The sequence below is a fragment of the Oryctolagus cuniculus genome, chromosome 7 (genome assembly GCF_051225735.1).
Source record: "Oryctolagus cuniculus isolate XC-2025 breed Fujian yellow rabbit chromosome 7, ASM5122573v1, whole genome shotgun sequence".
In the NCBI taxonomy this organism is placed as follows: domain Eukaryota; kingdom Metazoa; phylum Chordata; class Mammalia; order Lagomorpha; family Leporidae; genus Oryctolagus; species Oryctolagus cuniculus.
In genome coordinates, this window is record NC_142873.1 from 59679535 (window position 1) to 59700312 (window position 20778).

The following is a 20778-nucleotide window of genomic DNA, read 5'->3' on the forward strand; positions in this document are numbered from 1 at the left end:
CGGGACTGCTGAGTACACATGCCCTTTGAACCACCCTTAGCCATGTGACTAACTGGGAGAGAGTATTAGCCCCGTGTTTAGCAATAAAACTTAAAATGTCCCAACCCCACAAGTTATGAAACTTCCTGACTCTGCAACTCCAGCTCCTGGGAAGCTGTGGCTCCTCCCCACAATGACCAGGCAGGAAGACACCCAAGGTTCCTGCCCTCGAAGAGACTTGGCCTATTTTCTTCCTCATCAGTGCTCTGAAATGGGCAGGGGAGGAGGAGGAGTGAGGGCCATGTGTGCAGGGTGCGTGTTTGTGTGTGCTGGGGGAAAGGGGATCCCTTGGCCTTCCCTGTAAGCTGTTTGGAAGGGATCACTCTGCAGGCAATAATATACCCCAATACTGGAAAGATTTCTGGGAACAATCTAAAAAAAATTAGTCTTTCAACATATCTTTCCTCCCAGCCTCCCTCCACCCACCCTGGCCAATGAACAGCTTTCTCTACATGAAGGCATCTGAGCCTATGTATACAAGTGGTTTCAGGCCTGGACTAGTTCAACTTTTCTCCCCTGGTGATACATAATTACAGTGCGCACTCTGTTTTTGGCATACTTTTTTTCCTCCTTGTATTTCAAAGAAGGGGGAGCAAAGAGGGATTATTCACACCCTATTGTCAAACTAAGGTCATAAACCAGAAAGATGAGGCCAACACAGGGTCCTAAATGACCAACCCAGGATCTGGGGGATTATGGCAAACTGGTGACCGCATGCTTGCCTGAAGGGGGCAGCTGATGATCATCCTTCAGAAATATGGGTCAGTGTTCAAGTTTCTGACTTTTCAAGAGAGGTCAAAAGTTCAAATTTTACGGGAATTCAATTTAAATATTGGAAACTCATCAAATTATTCAAAAATACTCTGAGGATCAAAGATATGCCAGCAGGAGGCCCACTTGTAATCTCTGGTCTTATTGGAAGACCCCTCAGGCTGTGACAGGGGCAGGTGGGTAGAACCCTGGTCCTCTGAGTTCCAGCCCCATGCTTGTCTCACTTGCAGCCTAGACGCATGATCTCCTCCCTCACTTCTTTTCTGTCTCTTTTGCTCTCGGCCTGGGGTTCGTTTATTTCCCTTTTTCCCTTGACCCTGGGCTCATCTCCTTTCCTTGCTGAGGCTCCTGCTGGAAGGCCCAAAGCACTGAGGGAACTTTTAAATAGAACTCCAGGCAGTTGTTCATAAAATTGTGGCAAGCATTAAAAGATCAAAACACATGCACCTCTCTCCTGAAGCTGACCAGAGCACAGGGAGTTGGAGCACAGCCGTAGGGAGGAAATTGCAGCCTTGACGACAGCTGTACTGCTTTGAGGATTCCATGAGACACTGTGCAAGGCACTTAGGCGTGCCATATGCTAAATGCTGCATTTGTGGAAGTAATCACTACGAGCGGTGTTGTATTCAGGGAGTGACTGGCTGTGATTTCCCCATGTTGCATTTTCTTTCTTAGCTCTTTTTCCTATCCCCTTCCTTAGACACACATACACCCTTTCCCCAGGAAGGGAACTAGTTCTGGAGGGGATTGGTGGGGATGAGGATGCCAGACAGGAAATGAGGATGGAAGATGTTGATTTTACCATTACATTACCCGAAGGGATAACTTTGGGCATAAAGGGGGATGCTAAGTTCTCCAAGGTATAGCCATTCTGTGTTTATTTCAGGTCCTGTTGGTGGATCTGCATGAAGGAACCTTCTTACTGTCTGTAAGTGGCTGGGTTCAGAGCCCCGCAGGTCTCCTGCTGACTCAACCACTAGTCTCACCTGTGTTCCACTTAATTTTAACAAACACCAGCACTTTTGTTGAGTGGGATCTGCACTGACGACCTTCTCTCTCTCAAGGAGTCCAGAGACCCAGAGGACTCCATTATAGGGCACTCAGTGTCGGTGTGTTTCAGGCAAGGAATGTAACCCGGGCACCACAGGGATAAAAGGGGATCACTTGCCGAGGTTTAGAACCAAACTGAAGTGAAGGCAGAGCTTCGGCTGTCTCTCTCCTATGCCCAGCTTATTTGGGGGTGGGGAGTGGGGTGCACACTCATGCCTCCCTTCACCCCACACCTCCTCCTTGACTGCTTGACCCTGGGTTGACTCTGTCTTCTAGGTTGGTGATGAAAAAGACATCCTGCCACCAAAGCTTCAGGATGACATCCTAGACTCTCTTAGCCAAGGGATCAATGAGTTAAAGAGTAAGTCCTAGGCCCCTCTTATTTTGGGGTTTTCCAGGACATTCAAGGGCACAATTCCCTTCTCGAATTAAAATGAATTCACTCAGAATCCTAGCACAGCCCCAGAGACCTAGATCCTGCAGCAAGTCTGGACAAGAGATTTATATTTCTCCTAAGCAATGGCAGAGAACCCAGATCCAGCCTCCCCTTGCAATTAGTCACCAGTAACTATGACCCCCACCCTACCACTTTCCCCAAGAGCTTTCCACCTGACATGGCCTTTGTGTGTCCCCTGTAGCTTCAGAACAAGTGAATGAGCACGTTTCAGGCCCTTTCGTTCAGTTCTTTGTCAAGACTGTAGGCCACTATGCTTCCTACATCAAGCGGGAAGCCAGTGGGCAAGGCCACTTCCAAGAACGGCCCTTCTGTAAGGCTCTGACCTCCAAGACTAACCGCCGATTCGTGAAGAAGTTTGTGAAGACACAGCTCTTCTCCCTTTTCATCCAGGAGGCCGAGAAGAGCAAAACTCCTCCTGCAGGTATCTGGTGACAGCCCCCAAACATCCAATCCCACAGCATCACCTCTGGGATGGAGGGGGTGGAGGAAAGAGTATTTCTCTCCAGAGGCCCACAGAATAGCTGTTAGTTCTATTAGTAGGGCCGAAAGGAAGTAACCTGAGATTACTGCCCAAGGCTGAGATGATGCCTCATGGATGGACATTTTGTTAAGTCATCAGCTAGAAGTACTGGGCCCTTGCTTCTTTTAGTTTAGAACTAATTCCTGCTGAGTGCCCTCCCTTTGTGTGTGGGCCTTTTGGAGCCAAACTGAGTACTTGGGCCTCTAGAGGCCTGAGAGGGGAGTGGGGTGCAAAGATAGGTATTTCTGATCCTCACTCCTGAGCTTGTGACAGTTTGAGCAGATGTCTCCCATGCCTGTTTCTGAATCCACAGGCTACTTCCAACAGAAAATACTTGAATATGAGGAACAGAAGAAACAGAAGAAATCAAGGGAAAAGTCGGTGAAGTAAGAACTGTGGTGAGCGAGAGACTAGACCTAAAGGCCAGTTCTGGACTTCGGCCCCTGCCAGTGTGGTAGGATCAGCGAAGCGCTCAGCCCTCGGAATCCACAGCCTCCTCCCGAGTCCTGGGGACCAAGTTTTGCTTCAAGCTGGTGTCTGATTTGGGGCTAATTCCACCTTTCTCAAGACTTTGGAGGGCTGTGACCCCAAGCTCACAGAACTGGGCTCAAAGCTACATGTTTGACAGCTGTGACACAGGGGAGGTAATAGTAGTATAGGTGTTGCAGACATTTGGTTAGAGGCTGCTACAACCACCCTTTCCTGGGAATGACTGTTAAAAAACCAGCAATAGAGATCGCAGTTGTGGCCCAAAGGTTCAGCTCCTCCACACTGAAAAAAAAAGGAGGTCTATGGAAATGTGAGGATGAGAATAAAGATGGAAATCTCACTGTTCGTGTGTCTCTTTGGCTACCACTATAGGAACAGAACCAACAGAACCACAAAAATGAGGCAGTGTTTGTGTGAGTAAACTGATGAGAAGTGGAGTACCTGGTCACAGTGGCCCTGAACTGTGGGCTGTGCATGGAGGTGTAGAATCCTAGGGGTCAGCGGCTCCACTTCTATCAGGAAGAGTAGAGATACTGGTAAAAGTAGCAACAGTACTGGTCACAGGGCAGCAGAGTCCTTGTTTCCAGGTAGGTTTGCTTTTTGACAGCCCCAGCAGGAGAGGATTCTGGCCAGAGGGAAGCCATCGCTGTCTAGGGTAACTCCAAGTAGGGATTTGAGTCCATGGAAGCGAGTGGAGAACACTACACGACTTCTACAAATGGGTCTGTTTGGACCAGTTCTTTACTTTTAGTCTTAGATATCCTATCTCCAACTGGTGGTTATTTTTTGGGAAGCCTAGTTCAGTTCTTCAACTAGTGCACTGACTTTTTTTTCCCTTTTCAGAAAAGAGGTCACAACCTTAGAGTCAAAAGGAGTTCAGTGACACCTGCTCCTTTCTCCTGCTACACCTCTATGGACAGTTTCTGCTTAAACACTCCAAGATCTGGGACACTTTTTCAGAAGCATTTTATTGTTAGAAAAATTCAACCCCCACCCCTTAATTTTATTTAGAAATCACAGAAACAAAGATCTAGCATCTTTTGGTTCACTCTTCCAATGCCCACAACCACCAGGGTTGGGCCAAACTGAAGCCAGGAGCCCAGAACTCAATCTGGGTCTCCCACATGGGTGTAGGGACCAATATTTGAACCATCATGTGCTGCCTCCCAGGTGAGAAAGCTTGATGGGTATCAGAGGAGCTAGAACTTGAAACAGTTACTCCAATAATGGTATGTGGATATCCCAAGAAGTGTCTCAACTGCAGCAGTAAATGCCTGCCCCCCAATTTTTTTTGACAGGCAGAGTTAGACATTGAGAGAGATATAGAGAAAGGTCTTCCTTCCATTGGTTTATCCCCCAAATGGCTGCTACGGCAGGTGCGCTGTGCTGATCCAAAACCAGGAGCCAGGTGCTTCCTCCTGGTCTCCCATGTGGGTGCAGGGCCCAAGGACTTGGGCCATCCTCCACTGCACTCCCGGGCCACAGCAGAGAGCTGGAATGGAAGAGGAGCAACCGGGACAGAATCTGGCGCCCCAACTGGGACTAGAACCCAGGGTGCTGGTGCCGCAGGTGGAGGATTAGCCAAGTGAGCCGTGGCGCCGGCCTGCCCCCAAATTTTAAAGTGTGTTTAGAGATGGGTGTTTGGCCCTAGTGGTTAAGATGCACCTAGATACCTGCATCCCATAATGGAGGGCCTGGGTTCAAGTCCCAGCTCTGCTCCCAATTCCATCTTTATGTTAATGAGCATCCTGGGCAGCAGCAGGTGATGGCTCAAGCACGTGGGTCCCTGTTACCCATGTGGGAGACGTGGACGGAATTCCTGGTTCCTGGCTTTGGCCTGGCTTAGTCCCAGTGGTTGAAGGCAATTGGGGAGTGTCAATGAATGGGAGGTCTCTTTTGTTTCTCTACTTTTCAAATGTGTAAAATAAATAAAACATTTTTGTGTGTTTACGTGAATGTGGTCCTCAGAAGTCACTGAATTCTGTGCATTGAACAAATATTTTGGAGAGCGGAACAGGAAGGAGGTCCCAAATGAAGTTAAAGCTGATGTAGTCTGATTTGGGAACACAGAGACCTGCTGCAGATGCTCCACTGCCCACATCCCATCCCTAACAATGTGGCTACCTGTCACAGCTCCCAAGAATCATCACCTTGTTTTTTTAGGTGGTTTATAACACTGGTTCCTAAACTTAATTGTGCCTCAAAAAGGTTTCAGAACATGAACCAAGATCCTGGTAACCTTGCTGTAGGGATGCAGCCATTCTGGCTGCGACCATCATCTTGCCCTTTGGGTAAGCCTGATAATCATCTGAAACCCTGTGGGGTAAGCAAAATCATTAACATAAGCTACTGGGCTTGACTTGCTGGACCACACTGGAAATGTCCCTTATTTAATGCCTGAAATATTAGTATTTCTTGAGAAAGTACAGGTGTACTTCAATTAGCATGGGCCATTTTTGTGTGTAAAATCCAGATTTTCCCCCTGCCTTGATGTGCAGTTTTATGTCTTGGCCCTACCTTGCCCACCCGAGACTGCTTGTCTCCCTGCATTGCCCCCAATAAAGTAAATTTATTCTGTGTACCCCTGGATTTGTCTGCTTCTTTGGTTTCCTGGCCCCTTCTGCCTTTGGTTGCTGGTTTTCTTGCACTGGGTTTTCCTGAAACACTTGTGAAAATATTCTGAAGCCCCATCCCAAATCTGTCATATCATCTCTAGAGTTAGGACTTAGAAGTCCGTAATTCTTCAAGACTTGTTCAGGTGATTTTGTGATACTTGGCCAGGTAAATGAAAAGTCAGGGCCAGATGCGGTTCCCTACGCACGTGCCCGTGATCTGATACTGATGGTAATTAGGGCTGAAAGAGGCCCACACCAAATACCTGAATGCTTTTCAAATGCCCTCTACACTGACCAAGTCTGTAGGAGAATATATGCATGCACATTTCAGTTAGCCCTCAGCATCCTGGCTGTAGCTTTAGCTCATTAAAGTCCAGTGTGATAGAAAGAAGCACACTGGACCAGGATACAGAAGACTTGGGTTCTAGGCTCCATTCTGAAAAATGGCAGTGCTATGACACACTGGTATGCCATTTAGCCATAATTCCCACTGCAGGCAATTAATACCTGCTTTGTCTGTTGTAATAATCAAATAAGAGGACAGATATGCAGTGGAAACAAGTCGAATTTTTCCTCCATGTCCTGCTTTGTCCTACCTTCCAAAACTTTATCTGCCTTGGTATTTTCCTGTATAAACTATTTCTCTATCCCAGAGGGTGGAGAAGTTGCCAGCAAGGTAATGGGAGGTTTCCATCTCCTGTACTGTCTGGAAATGAAATCAAAATTCTCATTGCTAATCCAGATCTACATGGTACTGATGGAACCATTAAACGTGCAAGAAAGTAGAGTTCTGGCTGCCATGCAAGGCAGTGCAGCTACTATTTATTCCTGATTACCGAACAGGATACAAATAAAAAATAAGCTACTATATTTAGCCAACAGTTTAAACCTTTTATGCTAGCTCTGTCTTCATTCAAGTAACCAAACTAGTCATATACAATGGAAACATACCTGCTTCCCACTTCAAAGTGCACTTAAGAAGGGAGTACAAAATAACTGCTGAGAGAGATCCAGGCAAAAAACAAAAAACAGAAAAAAAATTAGAGCAAAGGTTTCAGATTTTTAAACAATTGATAATCACTAAGGTGATGGACTATAACATAAAGAACTCAAGAGGGAAAATGAACACAGTTCTCTTTTTGAAAGTTAAATAGTTTCTGCAGAAAAGAAAGGTCATGGGATACATAATGATAACACAGCTGATCAAATTTCCTTACTTGTTAAAGAACAGAAATAAATTTTACTTACATTTAAAAAAGACATTAAAAATTACTTTATCTTTCCACTGAATAAAAGTGAGAAAAGTTGGCTTTTGGATCACATATTTATTTAAAAAAATAAAATGGATTGACAAAGTTAACACATGATTCCACATGCTAACAGGACTTCCCAAGCCCATGAGAGATACTTTTTCTTGAGCAATAAAAAAAATTACTTCCTCAATAATGTAAAGAAAGATAGGAAACCTTTCAATCCAAATTCAAGGTCTTTACCACTAGTTCCCCCTCACAAGCTAGTGGGATGTATCTGTGTCACAAGCTGAGCTCTCAGTAAAGATAGCTTTAGAAGACACTAAACAAGGATGTTACTAAAAGATGATGATTTGTTAAAAATTATAAAGTAACCATCTTTTGGCCAGCAAATAATCTACAGCAGAAATCTCCACCACAGGAGATCTACTCCTCATGCCATTATTCTGAATCCAGGATAATTACAAACACATGGCATATTTTTTTTCCCCTGCATGCTTTCTTGGGCCAAACTCTGTACGACAATTGTACAATTTACAGGATGGGACTAAATTCCCATTCTCACACAGGATAGTTAGGGAGTGTTACCAGTAACAAAGAATAAAGGTGACACAACATTGATTATTATAAATTATATTTGTTCTTATCCACCCCCCTTCTCCTTAATATTTTCAGATTCTTTCCTGCAGAAAACATGAGTTTCCTATAAAACACCAATTGCATCATTAATGATGATTAGAATGTGCCGTAGAGACCTTGATTCTGAAGACATGTATGTGCAGGTGAGATGCGATCTGATTACAAACACTGACACAGTAGCGGATCAAATCAAAGAAAGAGAAGACCTAGAAAGAAGAGAGACTGTTAGGTTCTCAGCACATGGTAACGCCTTTCCTCAGATTCCTGAAAGTAAAGAGAAGTGGCTTTTGATCTGCTTCTCTTCAATTCAAATTCACTCTCAGTTCTCTGTTTTAATAACTCAACTTCCACATAATCTTTTCTTTATAAGGATCAACAAATTCTTTGACAGTACATTTTTCAAGCTCTGTGGATCACACTTTGTCACAACTGCCCGAGTCTGCCATCATAGTGTGAAAACAGCCACAGAGAATACAAAAATGAATGATCATGCTGGGATCCAATATGACTTGATTTACAGAACAGGCTCTAGGCTCACAGGGTGGTTTGCCAGCTCCTGCTTTCCATAATCAGAAGTTTCGAGTTGAACATTGATGTAGGCAGGACTAACAACAATAACACAAAAAATGACTCCACTCTGAAGCCACAGGGAGCTCTCACAAAGTTTCATATACACGTATGTGGATTTCTGATGCTTCAAATCATTAAAATTGTATGATTTATCTCACAGGATTGGCCTACCAAAACTAGAGAATAAGTAGCTCCCAAATCATGAAACACAACATGGCAAAATACTTACCAGGGCAATCCAAAGTACAATATATTCATCGATAAAGCTGTTAAAATACTGATCCAGAAACAAAAGTGCTGGACCTATGAATGCTGTGTCATGCAAATGCATTTCACTTTTTGTCATGTGTGCAACCTATGAATAAAACAGAATCAGTGATGTCCACATTTTCATACAGAGCAACTGTGATCTACAAAGTAAATCAGTAGTGAGTTCAAATATCTATTTCAATTACTTAGAAATATGAAGCATATGTGAAAAAGAAAGGGATCATCATGTTAACTAATTCCACAAAAGATGCTTTTCAGCAATACCCTTAAATTTCAGTTGAGACTGAGACTAAGGAGAGCAGGTAATCTAAACAACCACTAAATAAGGAATAGAAAAGTGAAAAGTTGTAGGGGTTCAAAGAACTTCCGATGACCTTAAATTGTAGTTTACAAAAGGTATAGCTTTCTTGCTGATGTCAACAGGCTGTGACTTCAAACTTTAGGACTGCTTAGGAAGCCACATAATGAAAAATAGGGCCATAAAACCAAAATGAGACAGTTAACAGCAAAATAATGAAAATCTGAGTACTTACCACAAGCTTGTTAGTGATTTTAGCAGATACAAAACCAAATGTCAGTATATAAAGACAAGGATGCTTTTCAAAAAGCTGAACTGCTGATTTCTTGTAGATCATTGCAGCTAACGTAATCACTGATCCAATATGGAGAAAAGGAGAAAGGACACTTGTTCCCTGCACAAAGTAAAGAGAAGATTTAATAATATACTACACGCTTTTGCTGTAACACAGTTCAACTCAAACTTCCAAGAGCTTCATGTTGCCTGAAAGCTGGCAATTTCTATAAACTAAATGGAACAACAGAATGGCTAACAAAAAGCAACAACACAAATAGGTTAGGCAAGAACTGAGAATTTGACTTAAATGGACAGCATTATTTTTACAAATCAGGTCACATTTAAAAAAAAAGTATGTGTTCAAGTTTTTATTGTGTGTGCACAATAAACATGCAAATATTGAGCATGTATCTATATTTAAAGCTGAGAAATTTTGAAACATTATTTTTCTTAAGGATAATTAAATTCTGAATTAACAGGTGATTTTATACATTTCAAATGAAAAACAAGACCCAGTGCAAAAATTTCTGGACATCTTAAGCTATACTCACTGCTATTGTTGATCCATTTTTGCCAACACCACCTGTGAAGATTACACGGAAGTAATTTGTACAGGAAAATATGGTCCCTGCTACAGTACAAAGTGCAGGAAAAATTTTCATTTGAATATTCAGCACTGGAATCTTTAATGGGTAGAGAGAGAGAACACAATTAAAATATATACAACTAGCACAAATATTTTATTCATATTCTCAAATACTTTCCATTCCCTCAGTTTATCATGTACTGAAAGCAATAGAAGTTTTCATCTCATTTCATGCAATATATAACAAGTCTCAAGACATAAGGCTATACAGAAATTATTCTCATTTCTGATCCCAACCTCTAACTTTAACAATCTGTGTCATAAATTAATGGATCCCATAGGTCTGGCAACAGTAAACCAAGTTGTCTTCTGGTATTTTTTAAAAAGTAGTGTACTTGCCTTTTTCTGTATGCATATTTTGAATTCTACCACTAAATTTGTGGTACATTTCTGACTACCGTGTGAGAGAAAGAATGGATATATAAGAAATATTTGCAACTGGTTTAAAAAAATCTCTAAAAGAGAATTAAAGAGAAAAGTTGTATTCAGAAGAGTTCCCAACTTCAAATTGTGAGGATATAGGAAGCTAATAAAAGCAGAGGGCGGTTAAGAGGTCATTCATATGCAAGAGAAAAAAAAAAAAGCACATCCAAACAGGTCCAAATTGTGTATCTAAAATTTTAACATATAAATCTACTTTTCAGAAAAGTAAACAATATATTGTTATCATATTATACATAGACAATATGGATTGATTTACCTAAAATTTATGAGTGGACTAATACCATTCATTTAATCTTGCAAGCACAGTATCCACCATTTACAATGAAATGTACTGAATTTTTAAAATCATTTAAGATTTTCATCTTTGCACTCCTCTTACTTTTCTAGTCTCAAATTTTGTCCAATATGAACTGAAACCAATGCAATAGAAAAATAAGTTATATGTTCTGGTGACAGAAACAAATCATTATAGGAACAGGATTCTAAAACCCCATGATAGTTTAACATGCAATGGGTTGTTACAGAAAGAGCAATTTAATTAGGACTATTTAAAATTTTTAGACTAGCATCTACTTACACTTGGCACTTCCTATTTTTATATGTAGAAAACCCCAGTAACATTGGCAGAAATAAATCTTAACATTTGAAAACTACATTTCCTCAAAACTCTCAAGAACTCACTTTGTTTACACAACTCAATGGCCTCTTGCAAAACTGCAGTTTTAAAAAAATTGAAATCAACTGTTCCAACTTCAAGTTGTACTGCAGTAGTGTTTAATTTTCCAAAGTGAAATAGGTCACCCTAAAAATCAAGTCTAGAATGTTATGGAGCATCCTAAATGGTCTTCATCTTCCCTTAAGCTGATATCCAACTCCTCAGTCCAACTTGTTTTCAGTACAGGAGAAAACCATGGTTGCTTTGAACTCTAGATTTTTCTGCTCCAGTTCAGAAAACAAAGGACACTACAAATCAAATCTGATGCACCTGGCTGAAACCCAACAGTTTGGCTAGTTTCCTTGTTCCTGGCCTCTCCACCACTCCTCTTGCTTTTCTATCCCAGAAACAAAGGCCTTCTCTGGCAAAAGGGGGCATTCCTGTAATAGTACCAGGGTACTGAGGAAGTGCCAACTCAGCATAACAGTAATCCATGTAATGACTGAACTGACTGGTCATAACAGTATTTACAATTTGACAAAATTGCTTTAGGATCATGGAAATTGTTGCCCTTTGAAAGAAGTGATAAACACATACATTAGGAAATTGGCAAATTAGTACAGGGCTTGAATCACAAAGTAAGCAAGCAAGCTTTAGACCACAGGAGCAAAGTATCATAAACATTCTCAGGACTCTCATCACTTTTGTTATGTATGTTAGTTACATAGGCCAACATGTAAGCTCCTAAGTGCAGGATTTTGCTTCAACTGACTTGTACTTTCTCTAGAGCCCCGGTTGTTGTAGGCACTTAATAGGTATTCGTTGAAAGAAGATTAAAATTGTCTCCCTTTCTCTTCCTGTCTACACAGCTTTGAGATGATGAAGAAACACTGTGGTCCCACATAAACAATGAAAAAATTAGCTACAAGAAAATATGAAGCAAAGTGAGGGGAAAGCTGGAGTCACTGGGACACTAAACTTCACCAGATGATCCCTTAAAAATTGGCACCAACTAAACCTCTTACAAAAAGTGTAAGTGTAGCCAATTTCACTCCACACTCAAGATAAAGGTGGCTGGACACACTCTGTGTTTTCCCCCAGATCACAAAGGGTGGGTACATTTGGTCTTTCTTAGTCTTTTTTTTTATCCGTTAGCACCATCTTGAAACTCATCTAAGATGGCCAGTGTGCTACAGTGACAACACCTTTATACCAAGCTGCCTGGAGTTTCTATAGCCTCCAGGACTTGGGAAGATTAAGAAAACCTTTGGGTCTTGTCTGTCCTATTAGGGGAAAATATTCTGGATTCATTCATGAAGCTATGCATCCAAATAATGTAATAAATTTTAAAAAAGATCAAGAGACACAAAATCTTAAATTCTCAGATTCTTTACCAGATTACAATGGACAAGTTTGGTCCAACAGCTTGGATTAAAGCAGATTAGTATCAGTATTAAACTGTTATACTAGTTTGCTAATAATAACATGGTCTTAGCAAACTTCAGCAGAAATCGAAAGTACCATTTTGAGCTTCTTTCAATTTGGGAATGTCTCTTTGTAAATCATCTTAATATAAGCTAATCCCACCAAAATACAGAAAAATGTTAACATTATTTTAGTGTCCACCAAGTGTTGGAGGAAAATTATCATGTCTGAGTTATTTAAGTGTATTTTCAGATTTTTTAAAGTTCAGAAGGAGAGGCAAATAATTTACACAGAAAGTATTCAATGAATCCTGTAACATCACCTGCAAAATCATGCATTCAGTTGCCCTAACTGGATTCCAGAAGATGTCTCATGATTTAATATACAGTTAATCAAGTACCACATTTAAAAGAATCAATTATCAATAAAAGTAACATTTAATAGTTCTCTTCCAAAGTGAGAGGACACTCTCTCTCTCTTTAAAATTTTTATTTATTAGAGGGAGGGAGGGCAACAGGGAAGAGCAGGTGAGGAGAGAAAGAGAGATAGAGAACAAAGGAACACACCATGTCCATCTGCTATCAACAGCAAGGCCCGGGCAGTAAACTGGTAATTCAATACAAATCTTCCACATGGGTGACAGGAACCCAATTACTAGGGCCAGGCTGGAGTCAGGAGCCAGAGCTGGGAACTGAACCCAGGTACTACAGCATCCCACTGGCCTGTCTGCTCCCGCCCCACCCCTTTATTTAAGAGAGTGATAGGACAGATGACAGTTCTAAGACATTCCAAAAGGAGATTGTCTTTTGGGGTATCAATACAAGAAATGTGTTTTTTGTTGCTTGCAATGTATAACCCAAATAATGTCTTTTGTGTATGTAGATGTAAATCACTTACTTACCTTTCCAAAAGAGCTGATCTTCTGGAATCAACCTTATGTAGACTTTTGTACTGTTTTTTTTTTTTTTTAAATCATAAATTTGCTTTCTAAATATCATTAAAAGCCATTTAATGTAATGTAGATTTGGAAAGCAACTTCTATTTTATGGCCACAATCTTAGATGAAAATGTCAAAGCTGAGCCCTAAGTAAATCTTTTCTCCATTTTGGCACAAAAATAAATGGGAATAATACATGTAATAGTTGTTCCTGAACATAATGCAATTCAAAGCAGCATGTTCAGAATGAACCCATAAGCCAAATAAAAAGAAAAAAAGCAATATTTGTTACACACATCCCTGATCCAAAAGCCCAAAAGTGCTCCAAAAATCCAAGATTTTTCAAGTTCTAAGCTTTGAATTTTAGAGTATTTCAGATTTGCAATTTTTGGGTTAGGGATGCTCAGCCTATAAAGTATATGCAAATATTACCAAATCCAAAAAAATCTGAACTCTGAAACACTTTTCATCTTAGTATTTCAGGTTAGGGATATTCAACCTGCATGGTGGTCTGCAGGTCAACTGTGGGAACCTGTGCCAGAAGTTGCTCAAAAACACCGCATATTTCACTAAGTCTTCAAGTATCACCAGGGAAGACAGGCCCTTCCCTTCCAGTTTAATGATGCTAACAACAGGACCGATGATGTTAAAAATGGGCAGGTGCCTGGGGATCTGCTTTCCTGCTGCAACTTAATTTATTTTGAACTGGACTGCTGGATTTAGGAACTCCATTTCAGTCCTGAATCTGAGTTCCTCAGACAACTTTTTAAAAACATATAATAAAAAAGATGAGTATATTATCTTAATTACAAGTAAATATAGGACTAAATACTTAATCTTTTTAAAATAAAAAATACTACATCTGTTATGACCATGTATAGGTTTTAAGTACAAATCCTACTTAAAAAGGTAAAAAGTATACCTGAAGCAATTCACTGCCAGGTACTACCTAAGAAATTAGGATATGTATATAACACATGTATAGATAACTTTGTTTATAATGTTCTATGCATTCCCATATATACCAGGATAATTAGGTATATAAAACCAGATGATTTGATTTGTTTTGAAATGATCTAGTCAGAAATCCTGTTTTTGGGATATGGTATATTGAACTTTTATAGGCAATATACGTATGTTCAAGACAGTAAAAATAATTCTGGGGAGACAATTTTGGTATGCAATAAGTCCTATGAAAAATAATCCATATAGACAAGGGAAGTAAAAAAATTAAATGGGGGTTGGGTTAGGCTTTGTAATATGGTTTCAAGAAAAAAATCTATTCTTCCTTTCCTAAAAGGTGAAATTACAAAAAAACTAATCTACTTAAGAGTAAAAATAATAAAACTCCTATCTCTACACATTAGTCTCAAAGCCAATAGGATGTCTATAATGAAATCTATGGCATACACATACAAATACAGGGTATTTTAAATAGTTCATTGAAAATGGAATTAGAAGATAAAATGTATTTCCCATTAATTTTTTGAAAATCCCACGTATGTGCACCTGTGCCTGTGTATTTTATACATGACTGTGTATGTGTGTATGTGTGTTTTCTTTATATGTGACTAACAGTTTGCCAGCCCCAATTATTCTGATTTTTTAAGAGTTATATTCATTTAGGCTTAGTAAATATTTTTGATAAAATCAGATCAAGTAAATTAGAAACACTGTGTTCTGAAGGGGTGGTGCTGGTAGTAACCAGCAGTTAACTGATGACCAAGGAGTACAAACTACTTTGACCCAGATCTGGAAGAACATATTCAAATCTTAAGAGCAGCAATGGCTTTTTTCAAGTGCTCATTATTTAACAGGCACTATCCTAAATGCTTCACATATATAAATTCAACTAGTTCACAAACTAACTTCATGAGATAAATACTACTATCCTCTTCATCTTACAGAGAAAATAGGCTACAGAGAGTTACATAATAGAACTGATTCATACAATTAGCAGTGGAACCTAGATTAAATGTAGTCTGGTTCCAGAACCTGTGCTCTTGGCCCTGATGCTATATTCCCTCTCTCAGAGGTCTGTGAAAAAGAATGTGTTTGTAAGGTGACCATATTTCAGTTCAGGTTGAAAATCAAGGTCCTGGCTTGTTAAAATCATTTCACAGCAGTGATTTCATCCAATAAGCACTTTAGGGCCAGAATGATTGAGCTTTAAGCAAATGAGAAAAAAGCTAGCAGATTCATGTAGTTCACAAAGAGAATAAAAGATTAACTTTGTTGCTGGTTATCTTGCTACTTTACCTGCTGTTTCCTCATCTGTATGATGAGTTGACAAAAATAATTCAGATTCTCAAAGGTCTTAAAAAAATAACAGCCCTGGAATGGAGAGACCTAATGCACTATATAATTTCCAGTAGTAAAATTTACCATGCTTTCAAGAGAAGTCTATGTCCTACCGTTTGCTGTGACTTTTCATTTTCACAAAAAATGAAATAGTCGTACACATTACCTTTTAATTGGATTATCCTATATTAGAAAACACAAGCAGAAGACAACATGCATTACATGGGATACACAATGCGAACAAAGTTACCATAGATTGCCAAAAAGGTGGTCCTCCAATCACTGCCAGCAAATGCATGATTATTATGAAGATTTGCACTTCAGTCACATCAATTCTGATTAGGTACAAAAAGCCAAAAAAGCAGAATTACTCAAAACAATTTCAAGTTAATTACTTGCAAGCATAGCAGCATTCCTCTATCATGCACAATAGGGAAAAAAACCTCTCAAATATTGAGGAAAGGGGAAAAAGAAGTGTCAAAAATTTGTTATGAGCAAAATCATGAAATCCAGAGCCTTTTAATTTGATGAATTTCACAGAGCAATAAAAACCCCCCCTTTTCAAAATAAATTTCTGACTCATTGAAGTTGGGTTGAAACTATGGCTTAACCTTTCCCACCACAAAAAAACAAAAACAAAAACAAAAACAAAAAAACGGATGTGTGTTTTTTTTTTTTTTTTTTTTGAGTATCAAGCAGAGGGTTATACTGCACTACTCTGTAACATGAAATTTTGAAATAATGCTTTGTAGTATCAAATGAAAGTAATGATAAGCTTTAACTAAAATAACATAAATCAATGATACCTTGAAAAATGTACTGCCATTTAGATATATTTATTTAATGCCTGCCATGAAAAAATTTAAATCAATTCTCAATCCAATTATTTTTTTTCACTAGGGTTGACTTTCTAAGATTTCTGGAAAGAAGATACTGAAACAGCCAAGAATTAGCTTTGGGGTTGTTGAAAATGATCTTACAGTTAAGAAGAGACAAACCTGGTGCCAAAACAGGGCAGTAGAAATTAGAAGCCTGAACGTCTGAAAAAAAGAATATGGGCAGAAAGATTGAGAAGCAAAGCATGTACTGGTGTTTCCTTCCTTCTGTAGATGAACACTCTGTATAATCTTAAAATCATCTTTCCCTGATTTAGGATCCAAATGCTTTTTTTACTTTTGAGAATTTCTCCTACAAATATATTTGCACAAAATGGTGTTCATACAAAGTTATTTACTACAGAGTTATTTATAACAGCAAATTAAGAAAAATTCCTTAATGAGGGTGTGGCTATATAAATTATGTACTTCCTGAGAGGGGAATATTTTGCATATTTTAAGAAGAGTGGAGCAAGGCAGCTCCCTATATATAGATACAGACAAAATTCAGGATATATTAAATGAAATAAAAGTTGTAGGATGTATATAGGCTACTTTTGTGTAAAAAAGGAAGAAAATAATATTTTATTTTTGTCAATAATTGCACAACAAATTTCTGGAAGGGTGCACTGTAAACTAAGTAGTTGTCTATTAGGGAGGTCAGGGTGGAACTGGGTAGCTGGCAGGTAAGAATGAGAGTGTTGTTACTATATACCTTGATCATGATTGCTTTTCAACAGAGTGAAAAATCTACCTTAAGAAAGTCATTCAAAGGAAAGCAGGTATCAACAACAGCAAGGGGGTTCAATTCCTAAATAGCCCCCATTTCTAATATTGATACTTTAAGCAAATAATCTATAATGGAGCCTAAGGCATACCAGCTCTCATGCCCATAAGTAACTGGGCTGAAACCAGTTTCTTGCAATGAAAGACTGATTTATGCTCTAAAATGTTTTTAAATAGAAGTTTATTTAGCTGCAAACATACAGTGATGTAGTTATCTTGATATACACACTTACTGGAAAAATATGGACTGAATTAGGCTAAAAAGAATCTGTAGAGCTAACCTGGTGAGTGGTGTTGCCAATAAGGGGAATTACACTCAGTAGCAGACTCAGGAGACTAAGCAGGTAGGTGAGGTGTCGAAGATGATCGACTCTGTCTTGGGTGGAGGAGGGCAGACATCTTACAACATTTTGCTGGATATATGAAGTAGCCTTTTGGAAGGGGAAGGGCCAGAAGTATAGAATTACAAAATAAAAATGGAGGGAACCTCATGCAATTAATCTTTGTACTATGGATGAATATAAAAGAGAACAGGAAATATGAATTCTTAAGGAAAAGTTTTATGGCATAGCCTCTTTGAAATTTTGGGAAATATAAATTGTTGAACTATTGAGATCCTGTCATTATATTTAGCCAAAAATGTCCTCATGTTAAAAGAGCCAAGGAATGCTTACTTACCAGCTGGTAGTTAGGGATATTTTCTCCTACTTGTTTATCTGATTTAGAGCAATCTTTTGAACTCCTTCTACTCTGACTCAGGAGAACTGCCTACCAACACTCCTGGAAAAAATACAGGTCTGATCATGACTGTCAATGAGAAAGGGTGCAGCATAAAGCCATTCCCAGGGATAGGAACCAAGCAAGAGGGACGGGTGTCAGAAAGTGATTAACAATATGAGTTAATGGCTTTGTTTAGAAGAGAGCTAGCTATGTGACAGCCCACTCTGCACCTTTCCACTAGGAAGTCTCTCAGTCTGGGCTAATTATTTATTTTAACATATATTAGGAGGGGCTCATTTTAATCTTTCTAGCCATGCAGGACAGACACAGTTATTTAGAAGGGACATTATTACATAGAGGCAGGAATTTGCATTTCTGCAATGATTTCCTTTTTCTTATTATTACCACTTTAACAATGGAGAATCATGAGTGATAATATTCCCAAGTGCTGGGACTATTCCCAAAATAAAAAACCAAAGAAACTGACAACCACTACTATAACTCCCCAATTCAAAAAGCGTCCTTCAAGACACAAAGGATTTGTGAAAGAGTACCCAAAACACCAAAGTGATTAAAAAAAATTTGAGAAAACAAACCTCTTATCTGTAGCATTAGATTTCCACAGCATATAGTTCCAGAGGGAAAAAAACTAGATGATATTAAACTTAATTTTCTGTAACCATGAAGGTACACATGAAGGTATTTGAATATCTTGACTGGTATTTGGTATCTTGAATATCTTGACAGAGTATTCATTCCATAATGAATACTTTGCTCTGATAAGAACACACTTGAATTACTACATGTCAGAAAGAAGCATTGTTATGATGTTGTCATGCAAGAAAAATAGAAAAAAGCAAATCAGTTGTAAGTCTAAGCTCTCCAATTTTTCTGAAGAGAGGCTATAGGCATGGTAGTCCAAGGTAAAAATAAGTTACAATATCCATTATTACCGTCCCACACTCCCTCTTGGACAACCATTCCCTACACTATAGTGACCCGACTGAGAAAGAGGTAAAAGAACAAAGTGTCCACAAATGATGAATTTTAACTTCTAAACAAGGGAACAGAGAATCTCTGGTTGGAGGGAGGATGTCAGGAGCCTTCATTACCATACAAAGGCAGTTACTACTCTGGAAACAGAAAATGTCTTTTAAAGGTGGTAAACAGGGTGTTAAATCCAAACTCTATAAGTTTGCTGACTATGTAAAAGTTCTGTTTTCAAAGTTTCATTTTTATTTTCAGTGTTCGGAGATAAACCTAATAAATGTACTTGGTTTGAATTCCAAGACTCTGTATTAACTGGGGAATATAAAAAGATTTAAATGACATCCTATGTGAATTAATAAACATGTTAATCATCTTTTTTTCCAGAATTTTCATTGTCTTTTCCTACTAAAATAAAAAGACAATCTAATATACTTTTCTATGAGTAACACTATATTTAAGATACCCTTGTATTTAACTTGTAAACACAGTTTTGCTAAAGTATAAAACATAAATGTGCTGCAATTTGGGTTGGCTATTAGTTTGATTAACAAAGAATATTCACTAAGCATAAATATACAATGTCAAAGAAACCTCCATCTGTACAATTTGACCACTGAGCTACTGTTAATAAGAAACATTTGTTGAAAGTCATTCATTTGAAGATAGCTGTCTAGAATTGTACATAAGGATTACTATTACTACAGATCTGTAATTATTTGTAAATGTAGTTCAAGTTCTAAGGAACTTATACATAACCAGATCAGTACACTTTATGGGGAATCCCAGGGGGTGGGAGACATGTTGGTGAAGTGAAATAAAGATCAGCCTAGAAATTCAAAATATTGCTTACCAGTATGCCTTGGTTTGCATATTAGTTTGGCTCATGTGTTAAAGGCCAGGTCCCTAAAGTCTTGTTACTGGTTAATGGATTAAGGGTGGAGGCCTTATCATTTACAGTGTTTAGAAAGGTAGGCTTATTGAGAGAGACTTAGGTCACTGAGGGTGTAGATGTAGGTAGTTCTCACCTGTTTCCTGGCTACCATGTGATCCTTTCTTCACACACAATGCCACTGTCTCACCACACGACTGAACCAACAGGGCCTCCAAAAGACTGAGCCAAAATAAAATCTCCTTCCTTCATAAGTAACTTGTCTTGGGTATTTAGTTGTAGTAACAAAAAACCAATATATAATATTTTTACTTTATACCCTTGATAAGAGGCAAATTGGGTACAGCAATTTGAATTTAATAATTAAGTAACATTAACCATAAAGCTGAATGTGTATTTTTAAGAAAGGTTTATTTATTTATTTGAAAGTCAGAGTTACAGATAGTAAGGGAGAGAGAGAGAATCTTCCATCTGAAGGCTCACTCCCTAGCTGCAAAGGCCAGAGCTGGGCCAGGCTGAAGCCAGCAGTCAAGAGCTCTTCCAGGTCTCCCATGTGGGTGGCAGGAACACAAGTACTTAGGCCACCTTTCACTGATTTCCACAGGCCATTAGCAGGGAGCTGGATTGGACGTGGAGCAGCTGGGATACGAACTGGTGCCTATAGGGGATGCTGGCGTTGCAGGTGGCTTAACCTGCTATGCTACAACGATAGCCTCAATTATGTGCATTTTAAATTCAAGTATTATATACAGGGAATACAAAGTTGAGTGTTTATTTCTGAAATAAGCTGTATTATCAATGAATGACTATATAGATCCTCAGATTTACTGAGACAACTAAAAAGGAAAAGTCCACTGAGTAACTGA

General features: G+C 39.0%; 2 protein-coding genes across 22 annotated transcripts in view; one reads left to right on the forward strand and one right to left on the reverse strand.

Annotated features, from left to right (window-relative positions):
* The window catches only part of DENND2D (DENN domain containing 2D), a 40198-nt gene extending 36532 nt beyond the window's left edge, over positions 1-3666 (forward strand). For all 7 annotated transcript variants that reach the window (XM_089300157.1, XM_089300160.1, XM_051856168.3 and 4 more), the window contains 4 exons: positions 1697-1738; positions 2137-2221; positions 2499-2738; positions 3151-3666. In XM_089300157.1, coding sequence (XP_089156283.1) covers positions 1697-1738; positions 2137-2221; positions 2499-2738; positions 3151-3227 — 444 coding nt within the window. In that variant the 3' untranslated portion in view covers positions 3228-3666. The remainder of the gene's footprint in view (positions 1-1696; positions 1739-2136; positions 2222-2498; positions 2739-3150) is intronic.
* Positions 3667-7246: 3580 nt separating this feature from the next.
* CEPT1 (choline/ethanolamine phosphotransferase 1) overlaps positions 7247-20778 on the reverse strand; it is a 39483-nt gene continuing 25951 nt past the window's right edge. For 5 of the 15 annotated variants that reach the window (XR_016210804.1, XR_016210805.1, XM_008264699.5 and 2 more), the window contains 4 exons: positions 9796-9927; positions 9204-9362; positions 8630-8755; positions 7247-8036 (listed from right to left, as the gene is read on the reverse strand). Coding sequence is in view for 8 of the 15 variants with exons in the window: in XM_008264699.5 (XP_008262921.1) it covers positions 7917-8036; positions 8630-8755; positions 9204-9362; positions 9796-9927 (537 nt within the window). In the remaining 7 variants the exon portion in view is untranslated. Of the gene's footprint in view, positions 8037-8629; positions 8756-9203; positions 9363-9795; positions 9928-13392; positions 15836-15902; positions 15988-16650; positions 16693-17477; positions 17745-20778 lie in introns of those variants that run through there. The other 10 variants (XM_002715782.6, XM_051856171.3, XM_089300162.1 and 7 more) reach the window with 7 other exon arrangements.